Consider the following 27,210-nt stretch of genomic DNA (forward strand, 5'->3'; position numbering starts at 1 on the left):
TCCTGTAATCTATGTCCGAGTAGCACATGGTTGTTTACATCCTGTGAAAGCTGTTATATGCTTTAATTATAGTCACACCAAGTGACTATAATTAAATATAAAATATAACTAATTGCTGAGTGGAAATGTTTGTATCACATTTTGATATAAAATTTTTCTTACTGCCGCTTGCCTTTTGAGTAAATAGCTGATTTTATAGGCTTGTGAGAGATGATCATATCTCAGGTTTGGATATCACCTTTGCATCCCAAGGGGACGTACGAGCAGTTATTAAGTCACCAGATGTTTTCATATTAAGATTGTGTGGGACACCAAGTTTACTTAATACAGCAAGGGTGGTCTAAGAGTCCCTCACATAGCCACATATTAAAGTAGTTTAATTTCACTGCGGAATATAAGATTCCAGAAGTTTCTCAGGAAATTGTGTGTGTGTGTGTGTGTGTGTGTGTGTGTGTGTGTGTGTGTGTGTGTGTGTGTGTGTGTGTGTGTGTGTGTGTTACAATGTGTGTGATCCTCCTCAGACGTGGCAGAACAACATGACCAAGACCTCTGAGCCCAAGATCAAGTTCTTTGATGGGGATGACTTCACCTGCGTGACATTCCAGCCAGACCTGGCCAAGTTTAAGATGGAGAACCTGGACAAAGATATTGTAGCGCTTCTTACCCGCAGAGCATATGATGTAGCTGGCTCCTGCAAGGGGGTTAAAGTGTCTCTGAACGGCAAAAAATTACCTGTAAGTCGCCATCTCATTACACATTTTTTCCTTTGTTGTGTTTTACTAGCTTTAAGTTTGTGTTGAGGTTTAATTGGTATGGACTCTTGACAGCTATTAGTCCCAACTGTGATTGACATTTCTGACATATCTGAAAAATACTTGGCAAAATGTGGTTATTTAGCTATTCCATGATGTAAAATACTGGAAGGATTCATAAATTAATGCAATCATTTGTTGTGTTTGGTTCGATATGTGGGTGTACAGTTGCAAGAAAAAGTGTATAACCATTAAGATTTTTTAGGGTATATGTTTGCATAAATATTACAAAAAATAGCAAAAGTATGCGAATCTTAATGACTCAATGATGAGCAGGAAATTTGACGATGAAATTAGAATCACTGGAATGGCGACGGCGATGAGTGTTTCCATTTAACCCTATAACAGCGGCTGAAGCACCCGTTAACTGCTCTTACTTGCCGCGAACAGCTAGTCAACACGGAGCGTATCACCAATGAGGCGGCTGATCAATGGAACTTTGAGTTACCGTAATTACGCGACCGTTTGTCCTATCTGAAAAATTCAAAATGTTTCGGAAAGCTTACAAATTGCACTTCACAGCCAATATAGGGTCGATACGGTAATTGTTGCCTGAAGTCGGCGAACGGCAGCACTTTTGATGTATGTTCTGTCACCGGCAACAATTCAGTAATAAAGGGTTAAAGAACATGGTAAATAGTAAAATGGGCTGGTACTGATGTGCTGGGTTTTTTTCTACTCCAAATCTAATCATACACACATTCATAGAAATGCGTTTTTTCTGTACCAAAGCAAGATCCATACACACTCACACTCCCATGGATGTGTCAGGGGCAACTTGGGGTTCAGTATCCTGCCCAGGGATACTTTGACACGCAGACTGGAGTAGCTGAGGATCAAACCTTACCTCCCCAGCCACATCTGCCCCAAAACCACATCCGCTCCAAGCTTGTACCAAATCTGATCTTCACGACACGTTCGTAGAACTCTTATCGTGCCACGAAAAAGGAGATACCCGAAGGCCTCAGATAAACTGATGCTGATGCTCATTTGGCTGGAAAGGTTTACACAACCATCTCTTGGACTGGACAGTTTGGACTCTACCAATCTATGGTCAGACATGCTGCGTTTACAAATGTAGGATGCAAAAGGAGGTCACACCTGACACTGAAATTAAAAGTTCACAAACCTTTCCCACTCAGTCATATGTAATAATAAATCAGATATTTTTCAAAACGCATTAAACACATAGCTTCTTCATTTGATATGTTGTTTCTGTTATAGTTTCAATTCACTATAGGGTCTAAATGATTTGCAAATTATTGTTTATACAGGATCCCAGTTTTATTGTTTATACAGGATCAGAGTTTTGTTGGAAAATTTGAATTAAATGGCAAGCATAAGAGCAGTTGACATTTTTAATAGTTGTGCTGGTCAATATTACATCAGTCAAAATGTAATATTAGAATATAACATTGTCATATGCACAATTTATGTTCAATAATCTGTTCTCTCTTTCACTGAAGGTTAATGGGTTCCGCAGCTATGTAGATCTGTATGTGAAGGACAAACTAGATGAGACGGGCGTGGCCCTGAAGGTGGTGCACGAAGCTGTGAACGATCGGTGGGAGGTCTGCCTCACCATGAGCGAGAAAGGATTCCAGCAAATCAGCTTTGTCAACAGCATTGCCACCACAAAGGTATCTGAATCTGAGTAGCAGGCGCAGAAGTGTACATGACACTGAAAGTAAAGAATGTGCTTTTAACTCTGAGTATGTACGTTTCAGGGTGGCAGGCATATTGACTACGTTGTGGACCAGATTGTAGCCAAACTTATTGAGGTGGTAAAAAAGAAGAACAAGGCAGGAGTGTCAGTCAAACCCTTCCAGGTGGGTTCACAGGGGATTTGTGAAATATTTTAATATACGTTATATTTATTTTTGACATTTAGTTTGATTAACAGCCTCATTTTTCTGTCGTTTGTGCTTCAGGTGAAAAACCACATCTGGGTGTTTGTGAATGCGCTGATTGAGAATCCATCCTTTGACTCCCAGACAAAGGAAAACATGACACTCCAGACCAAGAGCTTTGGGTCTAAGTGCCTTCTGTCAGACAAGTTTGTTAGGGCTGTAAGGACATTTTTCTCTTCCTTTCAACCCTTCACCGTTGTTTGTACTTAATCTTTTCTCATGTAAAATAGTTGGACTTCAAAGAAAAGACTTGTCTCTTTGTCACCTACAGGCAACCAACTGTGGGATTGTGGAGAGTATACTCAACTGGGTGAAGTTCAAAGCTCAGACACAGCTGAATAAGAAATGTTCATCTGTGAAACACAGCAAGATCAAAGGCATCCCTAAGCTAGATGATGCCAATGACGCTGGTGTGTAACTGGTTTGATTATTTATTAAAGTCTGAAGTAAGGAGTGTTGGCAAGCAACTACCTCTTAAATGTTGAAGCGGAAGAGAGAGCTACGTGGTATATGCTAGGGTCCGCTTGGGTCATAGTGATGTAATATTCACCATCAGACGGTGAGCGGGGGCTCAGTGCAGGCATCCATGCACGAGACACTACACTATACAATGCACCTGCTACATATGTGGACTTTAGGTGGACTTCGGCTAGACAAAGAACGATGCTAATGCATTCAAAAAGCTGAGATTTCATATTTTATATTTGTATATATGTAAAGTGAAACATTTCAAGCCTTTTTTTTTTTTTAATTAAATGATTATTCCCTGTAGCCCATGAAACTCAAACACATTATCTCATATTATTAGAATATTTCCCAAAATCAATCAAAGATTACTTGCAATGCAAAAATGTCCAACTGCTGAAAAATTTATTTATACACTGAGTACCTGGTTCGGGCTCATTTACCACAAATTACTGCATCGATGTGGCGTGTAGGTGATCAGCTTGTAGCACTCCTGATGTGTTATTGAAGCTCCTTCGGTGCCTCTGTATTTTTGGGTTTCCCTTCTTTTTTCTTGACAATACGCCATAAATTAAAGTCTGTCGAGTTAGCTGGCCAATCGAGCACAGTAACAACATGGTCAACAAACCATTTGATAGTAGCTGAGGGAAGGTGCCAAGTCCCGCTGGAAAAGGAAATCAGCGCCGCCATAATCCTCGTGTTGGAAAAACATTCAGTGTTGTTGATGGAACCATAAAGTCCTCTAAAATCTCGTGGTCGATGGCTGCGTTGATCGTGGAGCTGATTAAACACACTGACCAACTGTGACCAACACCAGAAGATGGCACAGTACCCCAAATCATCAGACTTTGGAAACCTGACCACCCTACCCTTCCTCCAGACTATAGGACCTTGATTTCCAAATGAAATACAAAATTTACTTTCATTTATTTATTTATTTTTTAACAATATTCTGGTTTTTATTTTTTAGATGCTTTTGAGTCTCCTCTTTGTCTTGAGCCAGGGATCGTTTGATTGTTAGATGGATGCGATAACCACTCCACTATGGAGCCAATAATTTGTTATATATACAGGAACAACTTTTCTCAGTCAACATGAAGACTCTGTATACAGTGCTACACACTGCTGGCTTAATAGTCCTTTTCATATGTCCCTCTTAGGTGGCAAGCACTCCTCTGAATGCACACTTATCCTCACTGAGGGAGACTCTGCAAAGTCTCTGGCTGTCTCTGGACTGGGAGTCATTGGACGTGATCGTTATGGAGTGTTCCCACTGAGAGGCAAAATCTTGAACGTGCGAGAGGCAACACACAAGCAGGTATGAGAGTGAGCAGTGATGACATTTGTGCTGTAGGAAATACGTTTGAGAAGATTGCACTAATTACCAAACAAGACTGTGCCAAAATAACAGAGTCCACATTAAAAAAAAACAACTAATTGTAGAAAATAATTTATGAATAAATGTGTTGAGGTGAGTTTGGGGTATGGATTTTTAAAGATAAAGGTATTTACCTGGCAGTAAGTTCTCATCTTTTATGCACATCTGTGGACTTAATACCAGTGGATGACCCTACAGAAATCTACTGTCCCAATACAAATTTTCCGCAACGTGTTCCAGAAAATGTTTCACAATGAAATCCTTGTCCAGAAATGACAGGTTTCTCTGCAGTGTCAAATGGATGCAGGAAGTGTTACGTTTGTATTAAGAGTAAAATGCAGTAACTTTATCTTTAATGGAATTTCAGAAAATTAGGATTTGCATATATAGTAATCAGAGGGAATTAGAAATAAAGGTACACTGATGGCAGTTTTCTTGGCCAGTTTTGCTGATTCAACCCCTTCGGTTACAATACAGGAATTTTGATGGGAAAAAAAAAATCATCTTCTGCCTATGTAATCTTTTTAGGTGGGAGATGTCAGAAAATGAATATTACAGTACAGTATATAACTATAGAAAGTGATGTACACAATTGTGTACACGGTGACTGAAGGGGTTAACTGATAGCATATGCAAACAAAGAATCTGTTTTTCTTCAATGCAAACTATTATATTATAAATTTAATGAGTAATCTTTACAAATTTCCCCAAACTGCTGTAAGCTGCAGGATCTTCTCTCTCTCTTGAACCGCTCTCAAAATAAAGTGTCCGGCTACTGTAAAGTGGTACAAATAATGAACTGAAAATTAGTAGCTGTACACACACCTACTTTTACCTGACATATTTTACCTTACCAAACAAAAGAAGGTGCAACAGATCGATATGATAAAATGATTGTCAGATACTTGAATCATTTTCCATCGTTTTAATCAATTCACCACATAACAGGACATTTGACCCTTTTCTCTTTTTCCACTTGTTTACATAATTTTCCTTCTAACTGCTTTGATGCTTTGCTCATACCAAGGCTCCTACTGAGGCTGTTGGCTTGTGGCTGGCTCTGGATGACTTTAGCTTTTCCTTTTTTAGCACCTTTAAAATCTCCATATTAAACTGAATAATAGTGATTTAAGTGTCTGATGAGGACTGTTGTCATGAGTTGTTGTTGTGGTGGTTTACTATGGTGAACTTCGCATTTTCATTCACAGTGAAGAATTTCCATGCAAACAACATGCGAGCTTGTGGAACTTATTTGCTCACAAACTCATCCGGGTCAGAATGTGGTGGACTCATCAAATTCAGCAATTTAAACCATTCTTCACTGATTAAAGCAACAAAAAAACATGCAGTCATCAACAGTAAATAACCTGTAAGCTTATCAGATCTGTTCGTGGTTTATTTCACCCAAATTTTAAAAGCAGCTGGAATCTGAGTAGACATTGGGAATAATCCACTATTGAGTAATGGTGTTTGCATCCTTGTCTTCAACAGATCATGGAAAATGCTGAGATTAACAACATCATTAAGATCGTTGGGCTCCAGTACAAGAAGAGTTACGATGACCCGGAGTCACTGAGGAGCCTGCGCTACGGCAAGATCATGATCATGACTGATCAGGTGACCTGCCTCACAGATACACCTCCACATCTCCTGTATGACTGACAACTGCTCAGAAAACAGTATTAACGCTTCCCGTCTTGTCCCAGGATCAAGACGGCTCCCATATCAAAGGTCTGCTCATCAACTTCTTCCACCACAACTGGCCTTCCCTGCTGAAACACACATTCTTGGAGGAGTTTATTACACCTATTGTCAAAGTAGGAGAGACATACACATGCACTCACAAATGCTGTACATGCTGGCTTATTAAAGCCAACAAGCAGCACTAAGCTGTAAAATATGCAGGGTAGTATCTGTTTGTTGGACACAGGTCACTCAGGCTAACAGATGTTATGCCCATAACAATGATGATAAAGGGTCCTCTTTAAATGACAAATTTAATTCACTCAAAATATGTGCTGGGCAGGATGTAAAGTGAACAAAAATTAACATGGCCCTGAGCATTTTTGTTTTTTTTTTTTTTTCCAGGCTACTAAGAACAAACAGGAGCTGTCCTTCTATAGCATTCCAGAGTTTGACGAGTGGAAGAAACATACAGAGAATTATAAAAGCTGGCATATAAAGTACTACAAAGGTTTGTTGCTTGAAAATTATTACAAACTTCATTGGAGAGAATTTTGAAATCAACGTTTGAAAAGTGGTTAATTGTTCGCCTTAAAAAGATCCCGTTTATGTTGCAGGTTTGGGTACAAGTACAAGCAAAGAAGCAAAAGAGTACTTTGCTGACATGGAGAAACACCGGATCACATTCAGATACACTGGTGCTGAGGACGATGCTGCCATCACTCTGGTGAGTACACCGTCAGACTATAAACCCCCCCCCCAGTAGTTATAACATGTGCTTAGGACTGAAATGTGTAAAATGAGGCTGATGTGCATCTGAACATGCTTGTTTTGATCCAGGCCTTCAGCAAGAAGAAGACAGACGATAGGAAGGAGTGGCTCACTAACTTCATGGAAGACAGACGTCAGAGAAGGATGCACGGCCTACCAGAGGTTTGTGGTTTTGCTCAACACTTAATGTGAAATGACAGAAAGGGTCTACATGAAAAAGTTTTGACTTTCTTTAGACAGAATCTTACAAACACTTAATGCTCTCTGGTTGAGTAGGATTTGATTATTTGGATGTTTTGAAATGAAGATGGAGCAGATATAGATATATTTTTTTTGTTTGTTTTTCCACCAGCAATACCTTTATGGAACTCATGCCAGGCACCTCTCCTACAATGACTTCATCAACAAAGAGCTGATTTTGTTCTCCAATTCTGACAATGAGAGATCTATCCCATCTTTAGTTGATGGTTTGTATACTTGCTCCCTCTCTGAACTGTTTTCTCGTGCTGTTGGGGTTTTCCTTTTCACAGTGAAAGCATCCATAACACACCACCAACACATAAAGTTGCTATTTTGTAAATTTATGAGTTACAATCAGCCCTAATCTGTATTGACTTTGTCAAAGTTGATGATGGTGTTTCATGTGTTGTGTTTCAGGTTTAAAGCCAGGTCAGAGAAAAGTGTTGTTTACCTGCTTGAAGAGGAATGACAAGAGGGAAGTGAAGGTAGCTCAGCTGGCTGGTTCAGTAGCAGAGATGTCGGCCTACCATCATGGAGAGGTACAGTGAACTCATTAAGCGTGTTATGAACCGCTGTGAGAATAGAGAAGCACGGTTAACAGAGTAGCTGGAGATTTCTCTCCAGTGCTCCGTCGTGTATGAACTAATTTTGCTATATGACAGACATTTATAATAACAATACAAAACGAGATGTAGTTTTGACAGCTTCTATAGTCTGCCATTTTATATCATCAAACTTGATTTAGCCATTGACTTAGAACAAATGATTGAATGTGTGGTGCATTTGTATGTATTTGTATTTGTCTTCTAATCACTGTTACTGACCACTAGGGATGTGTATTTTTAAGATTTTAAAATAGTAATATTTATTATTATTTTAAAAAATTACTAATAGAATTAACATAGCATTATATATTATGTTAGGTAGTCGAGAGAACACATATGGATCCTGTGTATTTATTTTTTTTATGGATTTTACTGGTGTTTCAAGAGTATGGAGGGATTACATACTAAATGTCATGTGTGCTGAGAAAACCTCTCTTTCACTCTTTGAAATAACAATAAAAAAAGAACAGTAATAATTTCCAAGACATTTTCTGACATTTCCTGTGCTGTAACATTAGTTTGACTGCAGCCTCCTCACTGAGCGATCTGAAATTAGGGATTTCTGTTCAGATGATGTTTTGACCATCTCAGGCTTAGATTAGGAATGCACGCGCCCAATTTAGATCATCTTGATAGCATAACATACCTGAGGGCAGCAACATGTGAACTATGAGCTAGGCAGTCAAAAACTGCATTTCTACATTTGAATGTAGCTAAGCTAAGTCTAGTGAAGTGCAACCACACTGAGTGTTTAATTCTTTTTAGAGACTGACATAATCTATGCAAGTGGCCGACACTGTTGGCAGCATTCATGCTGTGTTTGATATGTGGTGCCATCCACAGTAGAAACCAATAAAATGCTGGGATTTTTTTCCCCCTCCTGGATCCCTACTTATTGTTGTGGGCAGTTTTTGTTTTTTCATTCCTCAACCTTTTCTACTTCTTTGTACATTCCCTCATGTCCTTGCTGATAGTGCAGCAGTCTCCCTCTGGGAATTCCTTATGTAGGTGATGATTATTGTTTTCTCACTGATCCATTCAAAGTCTGTAGCGAAAAAAGTAGCTGGAAATGCAGAGGAGGAATCTAAGGTACTCAACAGGCCAATCACAGCCATTTTGGCTTGAACGTGACATGTAGTTACATTTGTAGCGAGGTACATGTCATAGCGTGTGGTATTCAGAAGGGTCTGCAGTTATGATGCACCTACAGTGTAGACTGAACACAGTATAAATCCCCTCTAAGAGTGTGAAAGGCAGAGTCCATGCTCAGAGGGTGAGAGAGCTCTTCTGGATGAGAAATAGTTAAAATGTGTCTTTTGTAAAGATGCTGGTTATTTAAAATGTGAAAGTAACAAACTTATGTAGCAATAATAAGTCTGTTTTATTAATATTTTGTGTACCAAAAGTAGTACTGATAATCTTTGAGCATATTGATACTCCTGGTCTTTAGCCCTGGGACTTTGATAACAGGTTTTGTTGCCTGTCCCTGCTGATCACTCACATCCACTTTCATGTAATTTTTTTCATTTGTGCTTGTAGCAAGCGCTCATGATGACCATAGTGAACTTGGCTCAGAACTTTGTGGGCAGCAACAATGTGAACATCCTTCAGCCTCTGGGTCAGTTTGGTACTCGCATCAATGGAGGCAAAGATGCAGCCAGCCCTCGTTACATCTTCACCATGCTCAGGTACAAATTAAATCTTTTATGTCCTGTCCTGTATGCCTTTTTTTAAATTTAAATTTAGTTTTAAAAAAATGGTTTCTTATCTGAGACCTTTAGACAGACTAAAGATTTTGGTCTTAAATTTTCCAGCCCATAATTTTCACAACTGTGATCTCATTTCCCCACAGTCCTCTTGCCAAGCTGTTGTTTCCAGCAGTGGACTCCAACCTACTCAAGTTTCTGTATGATGATAACCAGAAGGTAGAGCCTGAATGGTACATTCCCATCATTCCAATGGTGTTGGTGAACGGTGCTGAGGGCATTGGGACAGGCTGGGCCTGCAAGATCCCCAACTATGACCCCCGAGAGATTGTCAACAATATATACAGAATGCTCAACCACCAGGACCCACTGCCAATGGTAATCTGAAAAATTGAAAATTAAAGTATTCCATGTTGCATGATTAACTGTCAATGTTTACAGAGAGATTCAAATATATATTAACATTTAGGTGGTGTAAGCAAAACAACTGGTTCAATTTATTATATCTTGTTAGCAAAGCTAGTTTTTCATGTGCAGATGTTGACAATTTGAGCTGATCTAAACTACACACTTAACTTTTTATCACAAATCTTGACAATCTATCTGTTGAGGTGATAAGTCACTGTGTAATGGATGATTTAGATTCTTTGTAGAGCCTACAATGTAACCTACATAAGTGGTGCATTTTGTGTTAATTACCCTGTGGTTGTGTCCCAGTATTTTATACGTGGTGCCAGCTGATAGAAACAAATAAAATGCTGGGACATTTTTGTCCTGGGTCCCCACGCTTTGTTGTGGGCAGTTTTTTTTTTTTTTTTTTTGGTGGGGGTATTTGTCTCTCTAGTTTTTACATTTCTTTGTACACTCCCACATATCCATTCCAATAGTTTCAGCAATCTCCCTTCAGGAATGTGCTGACATGTGCAATCTTCTAATGATGCTATGATTATTTTTCCTTAGGGTTTCAGAGGGGTTTGTGGTTACGATGTAGCTGTGGTGTAGATTTCCACCTGAAATAAAAATACCCAGTGAGTTGCTTGTTCACCTGCTACTGCTACCTGTTAACCTTTCAACCTCTCATCTGCCTATGTTTAGATAGTGATACGTGCAATGTCTTAACTGTCTTCTGTCTTAAGTTAAATGTCTTAACATCTCAGAGTGGTGTAATGTAGGCCAAGGGCAGCTTGACATTTCTGTAGCTAGTTTCCTGTGAGCCTCCCATAAATGATCAGAGCAGTATCCACAATGCACAAAGTGCCAGAAAAAAGATACCGGTGCTCCCCTCACAGCTTGTCAACCCGTGTCAGCGGGACACAGACACACCCATTCTGAGTCTGAAAGATGAATCCAGTAACTGGAAGTCTAACTAGCTTCCAACAGCGGCCACAAGAGGGCATTAAATTGTAGGGTGGCTGCAAAGAGTCAAAGGTGTGAACAAAGGTTTTCATTAAAAAAAGCAAATCAGAAACTTCACCTGCAGCAGAGGCACAGATCCACTGTGGTTCTGATTTCCATGAACTGCCATGGCTTGTTTCTTGACGTGTAGATAAAGGCTTTTACCTCCATGTGCTTGTTTCTTTCTACACACAGCTTCCAAGCTACAAAAACTTCAAAGGGGTTATCCACGAACTGGGTCAGAACCAGTATCTGGTCAGTGGAGAGGTGTCAGTCATAGACAAAAACACCATTGAGATCACAGAGCTTCCTGTCCGGACTTGGACACAGGTATAGTTCAGCTTATTTTCTGTACAATGTTACAATTTATTAGTAACACAACAAGATACAAAAAAAGTGTGGTATATATTTTCATGTGCTTCTGTATATATCTGCTCATATGAATGACTGGTATCTTAACTCTTGTATGCAGGCCTACAAGGAGTCTGTGCTGGAGCCCATGTTGCAAGGCACTGACAAGACACCAGCTCTCATCAGTGATTACAAGGAATACCACACAGATGCTACAGTAAAGTTTGTGGTTCGCATGTCTGAGGAGAAATTGGCCCAAGCGGAGGCAGCTGGTCTTCACAAAGTCTTCAAGTTGCAGTCCAGCCTCACCTGTAACTCCATGGTAAATATTGACATTTGTCGATCTTGTTCCTGATTTGAAAATTTGTGTTGTCTTGAACTGTTTAATGTTTTAAAATGTCATTCTCAGGTGTTGTTTGACCACATGGGTTGTCTGAAGAGGTACGACTCAGTCCAAGACATCCTGAAGGAGTTCTTTGAGCTCCGCCTGCACTACTGCAAACTGAGGAAGGACTGGTTACTGGGCAGCCTGGGGGCCGAAGCCTCCAAACTATCCAACCAAGCTCGTTTTGTGCTAGAGAAAATCGAAGGAAAAATTGTAATTGGTATGAATACTGAAAATACTCCCAACACACATGTTTACCAGTCAATATGTAGTCACTACATTTCCTTCTCTGAGACTTTTCTTTTTAACCCAAACAGAAAACAAGTCGAAGCGTGAACTCGTCCGCATGCTTGTCCAGAAAGGCTTTGAATCTGATCCAGTGGCAGCCTGGGCCAAGGCTCAGGAAAAGGTACGACAAAACTGCTAGAAATCTTCACACATTGATGCACACTTCAGCAGCTAAAGAGGAAAATTAATCATTAGCATTGCAGGGATTGGTACTGGACATCACCACTAGAGGGAGTCTCTCCTGCACCACAACATGAGTCATGGCAGAACTACAGAAAGTAGAAAACAACATGAGTGTATTTTTTTTTTATTGCATTATGGAATCTGTTTTTCTCTGACAGTCTCAAGAAGAGGTTTCCCAGGACGGGAACGAGAGCGACAGTTCGTTGGACTCTGGGTCCACATCAGGTCCAAATTTCAACTATATCCTCAACATGCCTTTGTGGTGCTTGACCAAAGAGAAGGTGGACGAACTGCTTAAACAGAGGGACCAAAAGGTATTTCATGGACTGACATCATTCACATATTAATTTTCTTTCTCATCAATCATACTTGAACCAGTTTGAGGTCACAGGCTACCTAAATGAGGCACGTGGCTCATTTAAAGGACTTTGTTAAACTGACTACAATGAAAGACTGCAGTTGAAAGTTTCTATGTAAAAATATGTGGAATATTGTATGTTGGTTAACAAACTGATTGATGATGATGTGTACAGAGAGGAGAGCTGAATGACCTACAGAGGAAGTCTCCAGAGGACCTGTGGAAGGAAGACTTGGCGGTCTTCATTGAGGAGCTGGACGTACGTTCTGTGTTTGTCACTGTTTATTGTTTTCTCAGGACCCTGTGGACCCCAACACTGCAGACACAGCCCTGTTAGCAAGTTTCTGTAAAACCATTTAATTTAATTAACTTGATCTCAAATGAAAAACTAATTAATATTACACATAAGTTACCTGTCAGAAATGTTTTATTACTTACCATAAGCTGGATCTGATTTGCTTAATACCTGGTGTAGGGTGATAAAAATATTTATAATGCTTGTCAGCAAAGCTTTCTATTTTGAGGGTCTCATTTTAAGCAATAAGCTGTTTTGTTTCATGACATAACAAGATTGTTATCGTAATCTGTCAGAAGACTCAGTTATCAGAACAACCCCCTCTGCTACTTAACTGACCAGAAGATTCACTGACTTGATGATAAACTGATTAAAAAGTGTTTCTTTCATTTTTTTTTTAGCACAAAACAAAACAAAAAAGATGGAGATGTAATCAAGTGGAACTGGGAATTTCTGTCCTTTATTAGTTTGTGCAGGCCACTTTTGTCCACTGTTATTTTAATATTTATTTGGTAATTAATATATTTAAACCAATAATCATCTTTATGTTCTGCCTCTCAGAATGTGGAGGCCCAGGAGCGAGAGGAGCAGAGTTTAGGCAAGGCCATCAAACTGGTGAAGGGTAAAGTGGGCAAACCTAAAGTGAAGAAGTTGAACCTGGAGGAGACTATGCCTTCACCGTTTGGCCGAAGAGTGGAGCCTCCAACACAAGCAATCAAATCTGATTCTTCCAAAAAACTGACCAAAAAGAAGAAGGTGACCTTTGTGTTTTGGCTTAGACTTCAAATCCTTTCAGTTGGTGTGTAGGTTGGAATAGCTTTCGCACCTTCTCTTACAAACCCTAAATGTCATGCTCTTTATTTGGACACCTACTAAGACAAATACCAGACTTGAAATGATTTAATCTCCAAATGAGGGGAATAAAGGTTTTGTTGCACTCTCCTCTTAGGGTGAGTCAGATCCAGCGCTGAAATTGGAGTTTGATGACGACGGTTTGGGTGGCGAGGGAGGAGGTGGAGAAAACTGTGTAGCCAAGCCGAAAGCTCCACGAGTGAAGAAAGAGAAGAAGGAGCCTGGTCAGTGCTTTTCCTGCTTCGCGTGGACATCATTTACTTGCTTAGTGGTTAAAAGCCTGTGCTCTTGCCATTGCATTGAAAATGTAAAATATTTTGAGGTTAGAACTGTAGGTAGTGAAAAGTTATTATAATTTCACATTGCATGAGAGAGATTATGTTTATCAGCTTCTTTACAACAAAGTGATTTTGCCATGCTGTGTTGGGTCCGTTTGAAGAGTGCACGTTTTCCCACTTTGATGCTTTCTGCTGCAGCTGAAACAGTTAATTCTTTAACTGAAGACTCAGGAGCTCCATTGTATTATGTGAAAACACCGGCACTCAATAAACACTTGTTTACTGTTGAACAGGAGCTCCTAAAGTGAGAAAACCTCCTGCACCTAAAGGTACAGGTACTCCTGCTAAAAAGGTGAAGAAAAGAAACCCCTGGTCTGATGATGAGTCCAGGTCAGACAGTGACCTGGAGGACAGTGAACCCGTCATTCCCAGAGAGAACAAGTCCCAGAGAGCATCAGGTACAGTTACATTCACTATCAATATTCACTGATCTCTAGAATTACTGTCAGAATTACAGTTGAGTTCATTTTGCTGGCTATTTTTATTCATCAGGAGAATTGTGAGTGCATCACAGAGCTCCACAGTTATCTCTGGATCCTCATAAATGCACTTGTTTTTGGAAATGAATAATGCTGTTATGTATTTCAGTCTTATGGTTAGTGTACACACTTTGTGTTTTTATAAAGACCACCTTTATAAAGTATGTACTTTTTGCACTAAGTGTGCAAAAAAATAATTTTCACACTATGCATCATTCTTTTTTTTTTTTTTTTGCCTTTTGTTTCCTCTTTTTAATCCATTCACTTTCTTTGATTTGTTCCAGTCTGCATCAGGTAGCAGCTTAGTGTGACTGGCTAGCATTTCATTTCAATCCAAAGCAAGCTGCTTGACTTCAAACCACCCGGGGCTGAAAATATCTGCTTAGCTTCTGACGGCACAGTCTGATGCAACTCAGCTAATTATTGTACATCAGAGTGGCATCAGAATCCCCGGCAGTAATAATGTGGTTTCACACAGACTGTGCTCTCATCTTTCAGCTTCCAAGCCAAAATACACATTTGATTTCTCGGAGGAGGAGGACGAGGAGGAGGCAGATGAAGAGGAGAATGCAGATGACGAGCCGCCTTCTTCTCCAGTGAGGTCGTTCAAAGATGACTTTGTTTTTTCTGGAACTAAGGACCGCTATAATGACCATAATGATGACGACGAAGATGATGACAACGATGAGGCATATACATCACCCAAACAAAAGGCTACGTAAGATTTCGGATTTGTTCAGTATGTTTAAGACAGTGATGACTGAAGCACTTGGAAGTATTCATTTGTGTTAATGCCTTTGGGCATCCTTCTCCCCAGCACGTCCAAGAACACAACTTTCCAGCAGTACCCCCACTTTAAGCTGTATTTTACATGTCATGTTATCACCACACACACACACACACACACACACACACACACACACACACACACACACACACACACACACACACACACACACACACACACACACACACACACACACAAAGAAAGGGAAAAAAAATCTCTTCTCTTGTGCAGAGCCTTACTTTATGAATATGTTGCTTCTTCCTCTCTGCAGTTCAGCACCTGCAGCTAAAAAGAAAGACACAGCAGGCATCTTCTCATCCAAGGCAGCTGCTTCTGAAAAGAGCAACGGCAGTGGTGAGTATCACTTCAGTGTCTGTGCGCAGACACACAGTGAGACCAGGACCACCGTGTTTTAAAATTTTACTCTTCAGTTCAATTGATTTATTTTTTATATTTTAAGTTGCTTTATATTGTCAGGTAAAGACAGTAAAATGTAAGATCACAGTGTGCAGTGGTCAGTGAATTAATTTAAAAACATTACATCAAAACTAACATTTGAATAATACAATAAAAAAAACACACACACAAAAACACATCTTAAATGGTGAAATGATGACATTTAAAAATGTAATCACTTTTAAAAAAGCAACTCCATGGCACCTCATGAAACCTTTGTTTGATGTTCAGATACACAATTGATAATTAAATGGCAACGAAGTACTGAAATACAGTCTGAGAATCAGGGAGAACTGAGAGCTAATTCATTAATGGGCAGGTGTGAGTATTTCAGAGACTGCAGATCTGCTGTGATTGTTCCCAAACAGTAATCACTAGGATTAACTGAGAATGGTCTGAAAAAGAGAAAATATCCAGCGAGTCACAGTTGTCTGGGCAAAAATACCGTGTTGATGCCACAGGTCAGCGGAGAATGGCCCGACTGCTTAATGCTAATAGGAATGCAGCAGTAACTCATATAACCACTTATTACTACCAAGGTATGCAGAAGAGCATCTGAACATAACATTTCCAACAGTGAAGCAGATGGGCTGCAGCAGACCTGCCCTGGTGCCACTGCTGTCAGCAAAGAACAGGAAACAGAAGCTACAGTTTACATGGGCTCTCCAATATTGGACAACAGAAGATTGTAAAAACGTTGCCGGCTTTGATTTCAAATTGTAGGTTCAGAATTTGGTGTAAAAAACATGGACGCATGGATCCATCCTGCCTTGTGTCATTGATTTAGGCTGGTAGTAAGTGGTGTAATCACATGGAGGCATACTTTCTTGGCACACTGGACCCCTTAGTACCAGTTGAGGATCGCCAAGTATCATTGATGACAAGTCTGGTGCAAATCTGGATAATGTGCGAATGTGCTGCTTATGTTTTGTAGATGGAGCCAAGTCTGACAGCGACAATGACGACAGCCCAGTGTTCTCCACTTACTCCAGCAGCTCTGCGTTTGACAAAGTTTCACCAGCAAAGAAAGGTAAGCATGTACAGAAGAGAGCAATCCACTGCCTACCGCACAGTGGCAGTCTGTTGGTGGCCTTATCAGGATGTTCTTGATGCATCTCATCAAAGTGTTGTATCTTAGTTCATAAAGTGGAGCTTCTTTGTGACACATTATTGTAGATACTTCATAATGTGTTGTGATTGTTAGAGCTTAAAGTTACCCTGTAAAGTCATGTGTATGTAGTATTTAAAGAGCAGGTTTTTAATTTGTTTTCTGTAGCAGCTAAGAAGCTGTCTGATCCAGTTCCCAAACCTAAGAAACCACCAGCACCAAAAGCAAAGAAACCAGATAAATCCATTTGGGATTCTGACTCCGATACTGGGTCCAAGAAGCCAGCACCAGCTCTTAAAGGTACAACACACATTCAGGGATTTCTTAAAAATAAATAAATATTGATAAAATAAAATGTAAAAAAAACAGCGTAGGTTGTGAGCTTCTGGTAACTTGTTGCAGGTAAAGGCCGAGGGAGGAAGAGGAAGGACTCTGGCTCTGAAGACGAGTACAGTCCCATGAAGAAAACGGCAAAACCTGCTGGGAAGGTGAGTTCACAGTGAAGATATTTTACTCTGTGATTTTGACAGCCTGGTGATAGCCTGGTGACCTGTCCAGGGTGTGCCCCACCTCCCCATCACTGAAATGTATTTTCAGTGTATTACAGTGTAGTTTTGCCATCTTCTCTGCAGAAGCCTCAGAAACCTCCATCAGATGACGAGGACGACAGCAACACCATGAGTGGCCTGAGTGCTCTGACCCGTGACCGGCCCGGCCGTGCCAAAAAAGAAGTGAAGTACTTCAACGAGTCAGACAATGAGGAAGAAGATGACGACGACATGTTTGATTAAAGAAGCCCTCGGTCACACAAATGCCACCTGTATAGAAGTTTCCTCTTCCTCCTCCTTTGTCCCCACAGACTTTTGTACATTTCCAGTTTCATTTTCTTTTCATTAATGGTGATGTTCAATGATTTTTAATGTGTAGATGTTTTACACTTTTTATTATTATACATATACAGGTTTCTTTTTTATGCTCATTGAAATGTTCTGTATTTGTCTGAAGCAGCTTTTAGAAGTTTAGAATGCAGTGCTTTAGCACATTTTAATTGTTGAAATAATATGTACCTTTTGGAACATGAAGTTGAAAGTAAATGCTGAAATGTCCCCGACTCTGCTGGTTTGATTTATTCATATCATTGAACCTCTCTGTGTGTGTGTGTGTGTGTGTGTGTGTGTGTGTGTGTGTGTGTGTGTGTGTGTGTGTGTGTGTGTGTGTGTGTGTGTGTGTGTGTGTGTGTGTGTGTGTGTGTGTGTGTGACTAACATATTTACAGTTTCCTTGGCTCCAGTTGGCCAAACAGTTACTGCAACTTTAACGTGTGATTTTGGATATGATGCTGGTTCAATCCCTGGCTGCTCCAGTCTGCGTGCCAAAGTGTCCTTGGGCAAGATACTGAACACCAAGTTGCTCTCTGATGTGTTTATTGGAGTGTGAATGTTAGATAGAAAGCACTTAGACAGAAAAAAGTGCTTGTATGTGTGTGTGTGAATGAGGCATGGTGTATTAAGAGGGTTTTGAGTGCTCAGGGAGTAGAAAAGTGTTACATAAGAACCAGTCCATTTACCATTTACTGTCTCACAAGAAGGTTCTTCAGCTGATTTTTGTTTAGCTAACCTCTCTGAAGTAAAGCAGAAAGGTGATGTTCTCTAAGTGCTACAAGACCTTTTTGTTGTTTGAGCCCTCATCTAAACAAGGCAACAGTAAGTGCTCGGAAATGCGTTACAAAAACAGCTGCCTGTGTACACGGCTTCACAGCCTGCTGCCTGTAAAAGTGATGACCGTGAACCAGAACAGAAGAATTGTAGAGCATTCAAAAAATTGCTGAAAGATACACGAAAGACACGATGAATATCAGAGGAGGACATCTTTTGACTTCTGATTACATCAGTACTACTCGGTCCAAATAGAAGTCCCATTATTTTTGGCTTGGTGATCAATAAGTTGTTCAAGCATGTGCACACACCAGTATTTAAAATAAATATATTTTATTACTTTGCCAGGACAGTTCATGGTAAAGTTAAACAGTATATGAACATAAAAAGTATATGTTAATGTACAAAGACAATATTTAAGATGGAGAACAGAAACAATCTAAGCTTAAACCTTGAACAGCTCCCATAGTCGACGTCACCATGCAGCCAGCAGCACAGGCTGACTGGATAAATCTACAATGGTCCCCACCCCTTTCCACCATCATGCCCAGTAAAATGTGAGCGTATTGTCCCATATTAACACGAATATACAACACTGCATATAATATATGTTCTGATGGGAAAAGGTGACTGTGGACTTTGGAACAACACAACAACAGAGCTACTGTTAATGGTTGATGGTGAGTTTCACAGTCATGATTTCTGGCTCCTGATTGAGTGTTTCATTTTGGGTTGGACTGATATGTGGGGCTGATGTGGAGTTTTTATACTCCTGTTCTCTAGTGTTCTGGGTTTTATTTAGCCAAATAATTAACAAATCAGTGATTCTGTAAATGTGCCCTGTTGGACTAGTTAATTGAAAATGTTAATCAATTCCACACGACTGTATTTAACTCATTAACAAGTCACCAGTGACCCTTTCATGGTCAGTTGTCTTGTAACCCGATGCAAAACAAGCATATTATCAGAAGCAGCTGAAACTGCTGAATGATGTCAATACCCCCCTAAATAAATAAAATGTAGGGAAAAGAAAAAAAAAAAATATATATATATATATATATATATATAAAGCAAAAACTCCACAGAAAGGGATAGATGTTAACCCTGATCCTACCCCGAACCCTCACCATGTCACTGGTGACCTGCTATATGTAAATGGTTCACTTTCTATCAGCTGGAGGTTCCTCGTTCAGTATCTATAAAGATCTGTTGTACCTTCAACTGATTATTGGTACAGAATATTGACTAATGCTGATTAGTTTTCATAAGCCCGTATCAGTCAAACCCAAGTTCATACCTCACCTGTTAACCAAATAGCTGTCAGTTGATTGGGTTTGATTGATTGATGACAGCTAACTGGCTTCCTGGCTGAGGGGTGGGAGATGGAGCTCTGCTGTTTGATATGGAACAGAAACAGAAGATTCCAAACATCCAGAGTTGAAGTGACTTGGTCGGCTATTTCTCCCCATTTGTCCTAAATGACATATATGTGTTGCATTTTCCTCTTCCTCCTTTTTTTCAGTGTGAGTTCATGTTTCCAAGGACAAACACGGAGCATCTTTTCCACAGAGTTGCCAACTGGAATGCAAAGCACACACCATTTATATAACATCTCTGCAGTGAGCTAGATAGTAGAGTATTACAGTTACGTCGGTACAACATTCAATGGAGACTAATAAGAGTAATTCAGCATTGTGAAGGTCTTTCCTAAAAGGAACAGATAACAGTCCCTGCTGCATCCAGGCGCCGGAGGGCCTGACAGATGCTTCAGGGGTGGATGTGGACATTCTTCGGCTGTGAAAGTTTTTCAGCGTCAAAAAAGGAAAAAAAGAAAGACACCGAGATGTCTCCCTCGCATCTCTCACCAGGAGAGCAAGAGCGAGAGAGAACCACAGGAGAACAATTCCTATGTTACACTGAAATAAAATTAAGTATTCCTTAACACTGCATATCATTCTTCTGTCAGACTCCATGACATTATTCACATCCAAGCACACTAAAACAAACAAACAAACAAACAAAAAAAAAAAAAATGAAACAGCTCTGGTTTCCCTTATGATATGTATTCCCACTGATGGATGGCTGGATAGAATATAGATTTGGATATAGGTTTTAATAGGCCCAGCACCTATCCCTGCCCTGAAGTGTTGCTTTTTCTGCTTCAGATCAAAAGCGAGACACTGAAAGTTCCAGAAGTACCATACAGTCCATAAGTGAAAACCTGTTCTGATTCCAAATGCAACGTATCTTCCAATATATATCGTCTCAAACAACTAAACAGAATGTCATTTAATTTAAAAGGCCTAGAATGTCGCGTCCACAGTTCATTCACAACTCGATAAACTTCATCAGGTGTTCATCCTAAGCGGTCTGCTAAAAGAGCCTTAATAGAGTTCAGCTTTAAATAAAATAGGAAAGTGTAAAATGTAGTGCAGTAGGGAGTGATTTTGAGTACAGCCCTTTTTGTTGTGCAGTACCACTGAAAGCTCCAAAAATGCATGATAACTGACCTTAAGTTGATACATGTTTTTTTTTTATCTTATTAAATTCTTATTACACGATTTCACGACAGCTTTCTTCAAGATCGTGAGTGAAGAGTGAGACTTATCTTTGTGCTTCCATAGTTTCCTGTTGAATAACAGTAATGACAAAATATGTAACAGCTATACTTGTCCACAGCTCAAAATGCAATGCTCCAACCTTAAGACATGCCCCCCCCCATTCTTTTCTATTGACCTGTGTCTATATCAAGTGTGTCAAATTTCTTTCTCCTTGAAGGTAGAAAAATAACAAAGTCTGGAATGGTCACCCATTTAGTTCAATTCAATTCAATTTTATTTATATAGCGCCAAATCACAACAAACAGTCGCCTCAAGGTGTTTTATATTGTAAGGTAAAGACCCTACAATAATTACAAAGAAAACAACAATCAAACGCCCCCCTATGAGCAAGCATGTGGTGACAGTGGGAAGGAAAAACTCCCTTTTAACAGGAAGAAACCTCCCAGCTGAACCAGTCTTAGGGAGGGGCAGTCATCTGCCATGATTGGTTGGGGTCGAGGAGAGAGAGACAGGAAAAAGACATGCTGTGGAAGACCCATGTAGAAGACACATACTGTGGCTTTTTTTTTAAGTCACTTTCAGTATTTTATGGGCTGTGTAGGAGTCCATTCATTTTTGGGGCTTTGTTTTTATTTTTAGATCTACTCTCTTGTTTCAACCACTGTTTACCTTTGGGTTTTTTGGCCAGACTTGACATTTTAAAGGTACAGTCAGTCATTTTTTTGTTTATTTAATAGAAAAAAAGAATGTGGTACTAATAAATATGCATGGATCAGTGTGTAATTGCATCTGATACATTCTCATAAATTTAGAACTAATCCAAGCCGCCATGTTACCCTGCCATGTTGAATACAGTGGCTGAGACGGGCATTACTGTTTCACCTGTTCCATCGTGTTTCTTGCATGTGGCTAGAGACCGGCCACATACGTAGTACACCAAAGGGGGAGGACGAGAGCTCGTATGTGTTCGTCTGCCGCAAATTTTAATTCCTGTCTGCACCTTCAGACTCGAGATATGAAGGACCATACTTATGTGTTATCATCTGAGAAGGGGTCCCCTACATCAAAGAAAAAAAACCGCAAAGGAATGTGGGGGAGGAGGCCCTGTGGTAGACCCAGGACATGCTGGGGAGATTATATCTCTCGGCTGGCCTGGGAACGCCTTGGGGTCCCTCTGGATGAGCTGGAGGAGGTGGCTGGGGAGAGGGAAGCCTGGGCTTCTCTGCTTAGGCTTCTGCCCCCGCGACCCGGCCCCGGATAAGCAGAAGAGAATGGATGGATGGATGGATGGATGGATGGATGAATGAAATAAGACAATGTGACCGGCATCAGGATAAAATGTCATCTTCTTCCTTTCAAACCTCACCACCTGAACTGAACTCAGGTCTCTAACACAAAAACATGCATAAGCATGCTTATTTATTCCCAATATTGTTGCAGTTACTTGTTGTCAGCAGATTAGAATAGAATAGAAAAGAAAAAATCACCTAAGTTAAAGTGGCACAAATTGGATTTAAGCTCTAGTCAGATGGCTTCTGCCAATTCCCAATTTTTCCTAGTGTTAATTCCTGTAAAAATCATCTCCTAAGTTGGATCATACAAGTCGGATTGTTGCCTACCTCACTTGAAAATGTGGTCTCCTTGTAATACATTTCCAATTAAATGTGATCGCATAAGTCGGATGAGTTTAGCGCTAAAGCCCTCCTCAGCTCCCATCATGCCCACAACCAAAATCTACAGTCGACACAAACTCCATTCAACTTGAACTTTTCCATATTTTGTCACATTACAGCCACAAACATAAATATATTTCACTGGAATTTAATATGAAAGACCAACACAAAGTGGTTACAATTGTGAAGTGGAAAGAAAATTATACATGATTCAAAACATTTTTTACAAATAAAAAACTGAAAAGTGCGGTGTGCAAAAGTATTGAGCCCCCTTTTCTCTGAGTGCAACCAATTGCATTCAGAAGTTGCCTGATGACTGCTAATGACTAAAAAGAGTCCACCTGTGTGTAATCTAACCTCAGTACAAATACAGCTGCTCTGTGACGGCCTCAGAGGTTGGTTAAGAGAATATTGGGGAGTAAACAGCATCATGAAGTCCAAAGAACACAGCAGACAGGTCAGGAAGAAGGTTGTAGAGAAGTTTAAAGCAGGCTTAGGCTATAAAAAGATTTCCCAAGCTTAGAACATCTCACGGAGCTCTGTTCAATCCATTATCTGGAAATGGAAAGAGTACGGCACAACTGTAAACCTACCAAGACAAGGCCGTCCACCTAAACTTACAGGCCCAACAAGGAGAGCACTGATCAGAGATGCAGCCAAGAGCCCCATGGTGACTCTGGCCCAAATGCAGAGATCCACAGCTCAGGTGGGGGAATCTGTCCACAGGATAACTATTAGTCGTCACTGCACAAATGTGGTCTTTATGGAAGAGTGGCAAGAAGAAAGCCATTTTGCAGTTTGCCAGAGGCCATGTTGGAGACAGAGCAAACATGTGGAACAAGGTGCTTTGGTAAGACAAGACCAAAATTGAACTTTTTGACCAAAATGCAAAACGCTATGTGTGGCAGAGAATTAACACTGCACATCACTCTGAACACACCATCCCCACTGTCAAATATGGTGGTGGCAGCATCATGCTCTGGGGCTGCTTCTCTTCAGCAGGGACAGGGAAGTTGGTCAGAGTTGATGGGAAGATGGATGGAGCCAAATACAGGACAATCTTGGAGGGAAACCTGTTGGAGTCTGCAAAAGACTTGAGACTGGGACAGAGGTTCACCTTCCAGCAGAACAACGACCCTAAACATAAAGCCAGGGCTACAATGGAACGGTTTCAAACCAAACATATTCATGTGTTAGAACGGCCCAGTCAAAGTCCAGACCTAAACCCCACGACAATTTGTAGCAAGATCTGAAAACTGCTGTTCACGAACGCTCTCCATCTGATCTGACTGAGCTTGAGCTGTTCTGCAAAGAAGAATGGGCAAAAATTTCAGTCACTAGATGTGCAAAGCTGGTGGAGACTTGCAGCTGTAACTTCAGCAAAAGGTGGTTCCACAGAGTATTGACTCAGGGGGGGCTCAATACTTTTGCACACTGCACTTTTTATTTGTAAAAAATGTTTTGAATCATGTATAATTTTCTTTCCACTTCACAATTGTAACCACTTTGTGTTGGTCTTTCACATTAAATTCCAGTAAAATATATTTATGTTTGTGGTTGTAATGTGACAAAATATGGAAAAGTTCAAGGGGTATGAATACTTTTGCAAGCCACTGTAGGTTGAGTGGCTATACAGTCAGAATGTCTGGATTGGCTGCACTGGGCGAATCAGTTCATTTCACTGGAGCCAATCATGGCTCCAATTAAATGAAGATGTAGACACATATGCATTTTTGCACTTACGAGCAAAAATTCATTATAAAATTTGCGGAAGCAAATTCAGAGATGAAGGAGAAAGCCAGTGAGGCGAAATTCGATATTAGACTCCACACTGTCTGATATTTTGAAGAATTTTGAAGAACTGGATTTTATCCGACTTACTCAAAAGACAGATTTTTTATAAGTCGGATAAAATTCCATGGGCCACTTGAATCTGACTTAGGGGATTTTTACTGTATAATAAAGTTAGACATGTGACGCTCCCATCTCCAGACAACTGATAACAAGCCGGCTAAATAACAACAGCAGGTTATAAGCTAATATTATACCAGCTAATGTTAGGATCAAGCGTCCTAAAAATCACACCTTCCCTCTGATAAACTGTTTGATTACATTCTCACATCATATGAGAGTTTATTTGCTATGTGTCCGAGTCTAACAATGATCTACTTCAAGAAATTTTCATTAATGCTGGCTAACAGCGGCAAAAACAGCAGTGCTGACCTACAGAAAAGTTCAGGATATCCTCAACAACTCATGTCAGTATCACTGTCATCGTACAGAAGTGAGCTTCACTGACTCATCGAGTCGTATCGGACTCCTTTCACAAAGGTTTACAGCTTCCTCCAGAGTAAATAGATGTGGACACATATTGACAGCTGAGTTAAACAGCGGACAGACGGCCTACACTCACTGCACATGAACGGCGGCCAGAGCTGTTTGTCCTATAGGGGCCACCATAGCTAAGATTATGCACTTGAATTGAAGGGATAAGAAAACAGAATTCAATTGACAATCTGCAATCTACTGACATTTAGTGGTGACATTTTACACACTCACTTCAAGCACTTTTTCGTAGATTATGTAATTTAAGTGTCATTTTACAGTATAAAGTGACACAAAGTTGGGTTCGGGTTCATTGTCACACTTATGGGGTGATTCATGGTGTCAAATAGCGTCTGAAATGAGTTGGCATGTTATTAAGACATTAATTCATGAGTCCAGTCTGTTTTGCAAAGTTGCCCGGGTGACAAATACCAGCAAAAAAAAAAAACCTTTCCCCAAAACACAAGCATCTTACAATTTAACAGTAGTAATTATAAATAAAAAATAATAATACTGTGGACGATCATAGCTATTACACATTTTACAGTGACTAGAATACATTTTTACATGTAACCTGTTGTGCCATAATTTTGTCGCATTATTAGAGGAATTTGCATTCATTCAGTTGGTAATGCAGAAAATGTCTTTATGCTTTGTGCTGCCAAGCACATTTTGCACTGCTGGAATTTAGCTAACAGAACACAGATAAGAAAACAGATCACCAATAGATAATTGCACTTTGATCTCGCCAAAAACTAATGTGGTTTCCACATCTCTGTCACCGGACTGCAGGATGGTATGAGACTTGAATGCACTGAGCAGCCTGTACTGAATAAACTGATCACAATTTTCAAAATGTGTAGCCAACAGAAGTAAACAGCAGCATGGAGAATACACTGAGCAGTAAAATAAATCTATTAACAGAATTCCCAAGATTTTCTGTGTTTGTGTTACCTTTGGCTTTTCATATTCTTTAAAAATTTTTAACACTTGTTCCTCTCATAATGGTTACAGCTGAAGTAGCACACTTTGTGTCAAATGACACGTAAAACGTGCCTTTTATGTGAGCACGCACACAGACCGAAACAGAAAGCCTGGGTTTAACACAGAAAGTTGATTGCCACTGTTTCTCCATGTTGGCTAGCACAAAGAAAGCCTGGCTATGCTGGACTTGCTTCAGCGTAGCCCTCGAAGTCTTGCTGCTGGTTGCAAAACTCACAGCTGGTGGCTCTTAAGATTCAGGCTATCTAAAGAATAAAGAAGGCAAATTGAATGTGATAATTAATGAGGCTTGCTGTAAGACACACTTCTGTCTTTATGGTAAACTCAGTTATTAAACTTAAGGCTCTAGTTCTGTTAACACAAAGACACAAGAATGGTATTGATTCTCTCACCTTGCTATCAGCAAGAAAGCAGAAATCGCTATTTCCCAAAATTAAAAACTATTCGCCAACACAAAAAAGTTTCATGTACCGTAAGCAAATTCTATGCAGTGAAGAGGAAAGTGTGATACATTCAAAAGCTCTTCTCTTCTTTAACTCATGTGTCCAACCAAGCACTGTAAAGCTCTACACACTTGTATTCAGATTGGGCTAAACGGTTTTAAAACTCAGTTCATCTTAAAACTTCAAAAGTTTCAGTCTCCATTTAGCAATTTTAACACCTGCTGGCACAAATCTCTGCCTGCAAACCTTATTAAGTGCCCAAACTAAAGTGGTGTCATCATATTAATATTCTCTGTGATATAACTTTTGCACTTAATTAGTTTAAAGTTGAAGATGCTGTAGTACTGTGTTTGCTGCTGGTAAACTACATTTTTTTTCAGGTTTTGTGTTACAGCTCATTATCAAAGCTTCACCATGTTTATGTTCCCATGTTATAAGCGAATAGCCATTTGATAATAAAAAGAAATTATTCGCGCAGCAGGGGCAGCGCACTAATGAGGGATCTACGTCCTATAAGAGGATAAAACAAAGTTTATTTCTTATTGTTCTGTCAATAAAAGCAGCTTTTTAAGATCATCTTTTAATTTCAGTGGGACCCCCACCCACCGCCCAGGCAATGAGATTAAGAGCTCAGTTGGATCAACTGTCCAAAGAGAAGCTTTACTCAGCTGAACTTAGAGGGATGAAAGGTCACCTGGAATCTCCTT

At 40.0% G+C, this 27,210-nt stretch overlaps 1 protein-coding gene across 2 annotated transcripts in view; it reads left to right on the top strand.

Annotated features, from left to right (window-relative positions):
* top2b (DNA topoisomerase II beta) overlaps positions 1-17,956 on the top strand; it is a 29,066-nt gene extending 11,110 nt beyond the window's left edge. The window contains exons 7-36 of one of the 2 annotated variants that reach the window (XM_030740903.1): positions 522-734; positions 2,279-2,452; positions 2,540-2,641; positions 2,744-2,881; positions 2,994-3,132; positions 4,348-4,505; positions 6,057-6,182; positions 6,272-6,382; positions 6,654-6,759; positions 6,866-6,975; positions 7,089-7,181; positions 7,372-7,486; positions 7,677-7,798; positions 9,404-9,552; positions 9,717-9,948; positions 11,161-11,295; positions 11,438-11,638; positions 11,726-11,921; positions 12,019-12,110; positions 12,331-12,486; positions 12,706-12,789; positions 13,387-13,581; positions 13,775-13,901; positions 14,249-14,413; positions 14,993-15,212; positions 15,553-15,635; positions 16,672-16,767; positions 17,014-17,145; positions 17,248-17,333; positions 17,478-17,956. In XM_030740903.1, the coding sequence (XP_030596763.1) occupies positions 522-734; positions 2,279-2,452; positions 2,540-2,641; positions 2,744-2,881; positions 2,994-3,132; positions 4,348-4,505; positions 6,057-6,182; positions 6,272-6,382; positions 6,654-6,759; positions 6,866-6,975; positions 7,089-7,181; positions 7,372-7,486; positions 7,677-7,798; positions 9,404-9,552; positions 9,717-9,948; positions 11,161-11,295; positions 11,438-11,638; positions 11,726-11,921; positions 12,019-12,110; positions 12,331-12,486; positions 12,706-12,789; positions 13,387-13,581; positions 13,775-13,901; positions 14,249-14,413; positions 14,993-15,212; positions 15,553-15,635; positions 16,672-16,767; positions 17,014-17,145; positions 17,248-17,333; positions 17,478-17,636 (4,215 nt within the window). In that variant the 3' untranslated portion in view covers positions 17,637-17,956. The remainder of the gene's footprint in view (positions 1-521; positions 735-2,278; positions 2,453-2,539; positions 2,642-2,743; positions 2,882-2,993; positions 3,133-4,347; positions 4,506-6,056; positions 6,183-6,271; positions 6,383-6,653; positions 6,760-6,865; positions 6,976-7,088; positions 7,182-7,371; positions 7,487-7,676; positions 7,799-9,403; positions 9,553-9,716; positions 9,949-11,160; positions 11,296-11,437; positions 11,639-11,725; positions 11,922-12,018; positions 12,111-12,330; positions 12,487-12,705; positions 12,790-13,386; positions 13,582-13,774; positions 13,902-14,248; positions 14,414-14,992; positions 15,213-15,552; positions 15,636-16,671; positions 16,768-17,013; positions 17,146-17,247; positions 17,334-17,477) is intronic. The other variant, XM_030740904.1, reaches the window with a different exon arrangement.
* The last annotated feature ends 9,254 nt before the right edge of the window (positions 17,957-27,210 follow it).

This window comes from Archocentrus centrarchus, chromosome 11 (genome assembly GCF_007364275.1).
Source record: "Archocentrus centrarchus isolate MPI-CPG fArcCen1 chromosome 11, fArcCen1, whole genome shotgun sequence".
Classification (NCBI taxonomy): Eukaryota; Metazoa; Chordata; class Actinopteri; order Cichliformes; family Cichlidae; genus Archocentrus; species Archocentrus centrarchus.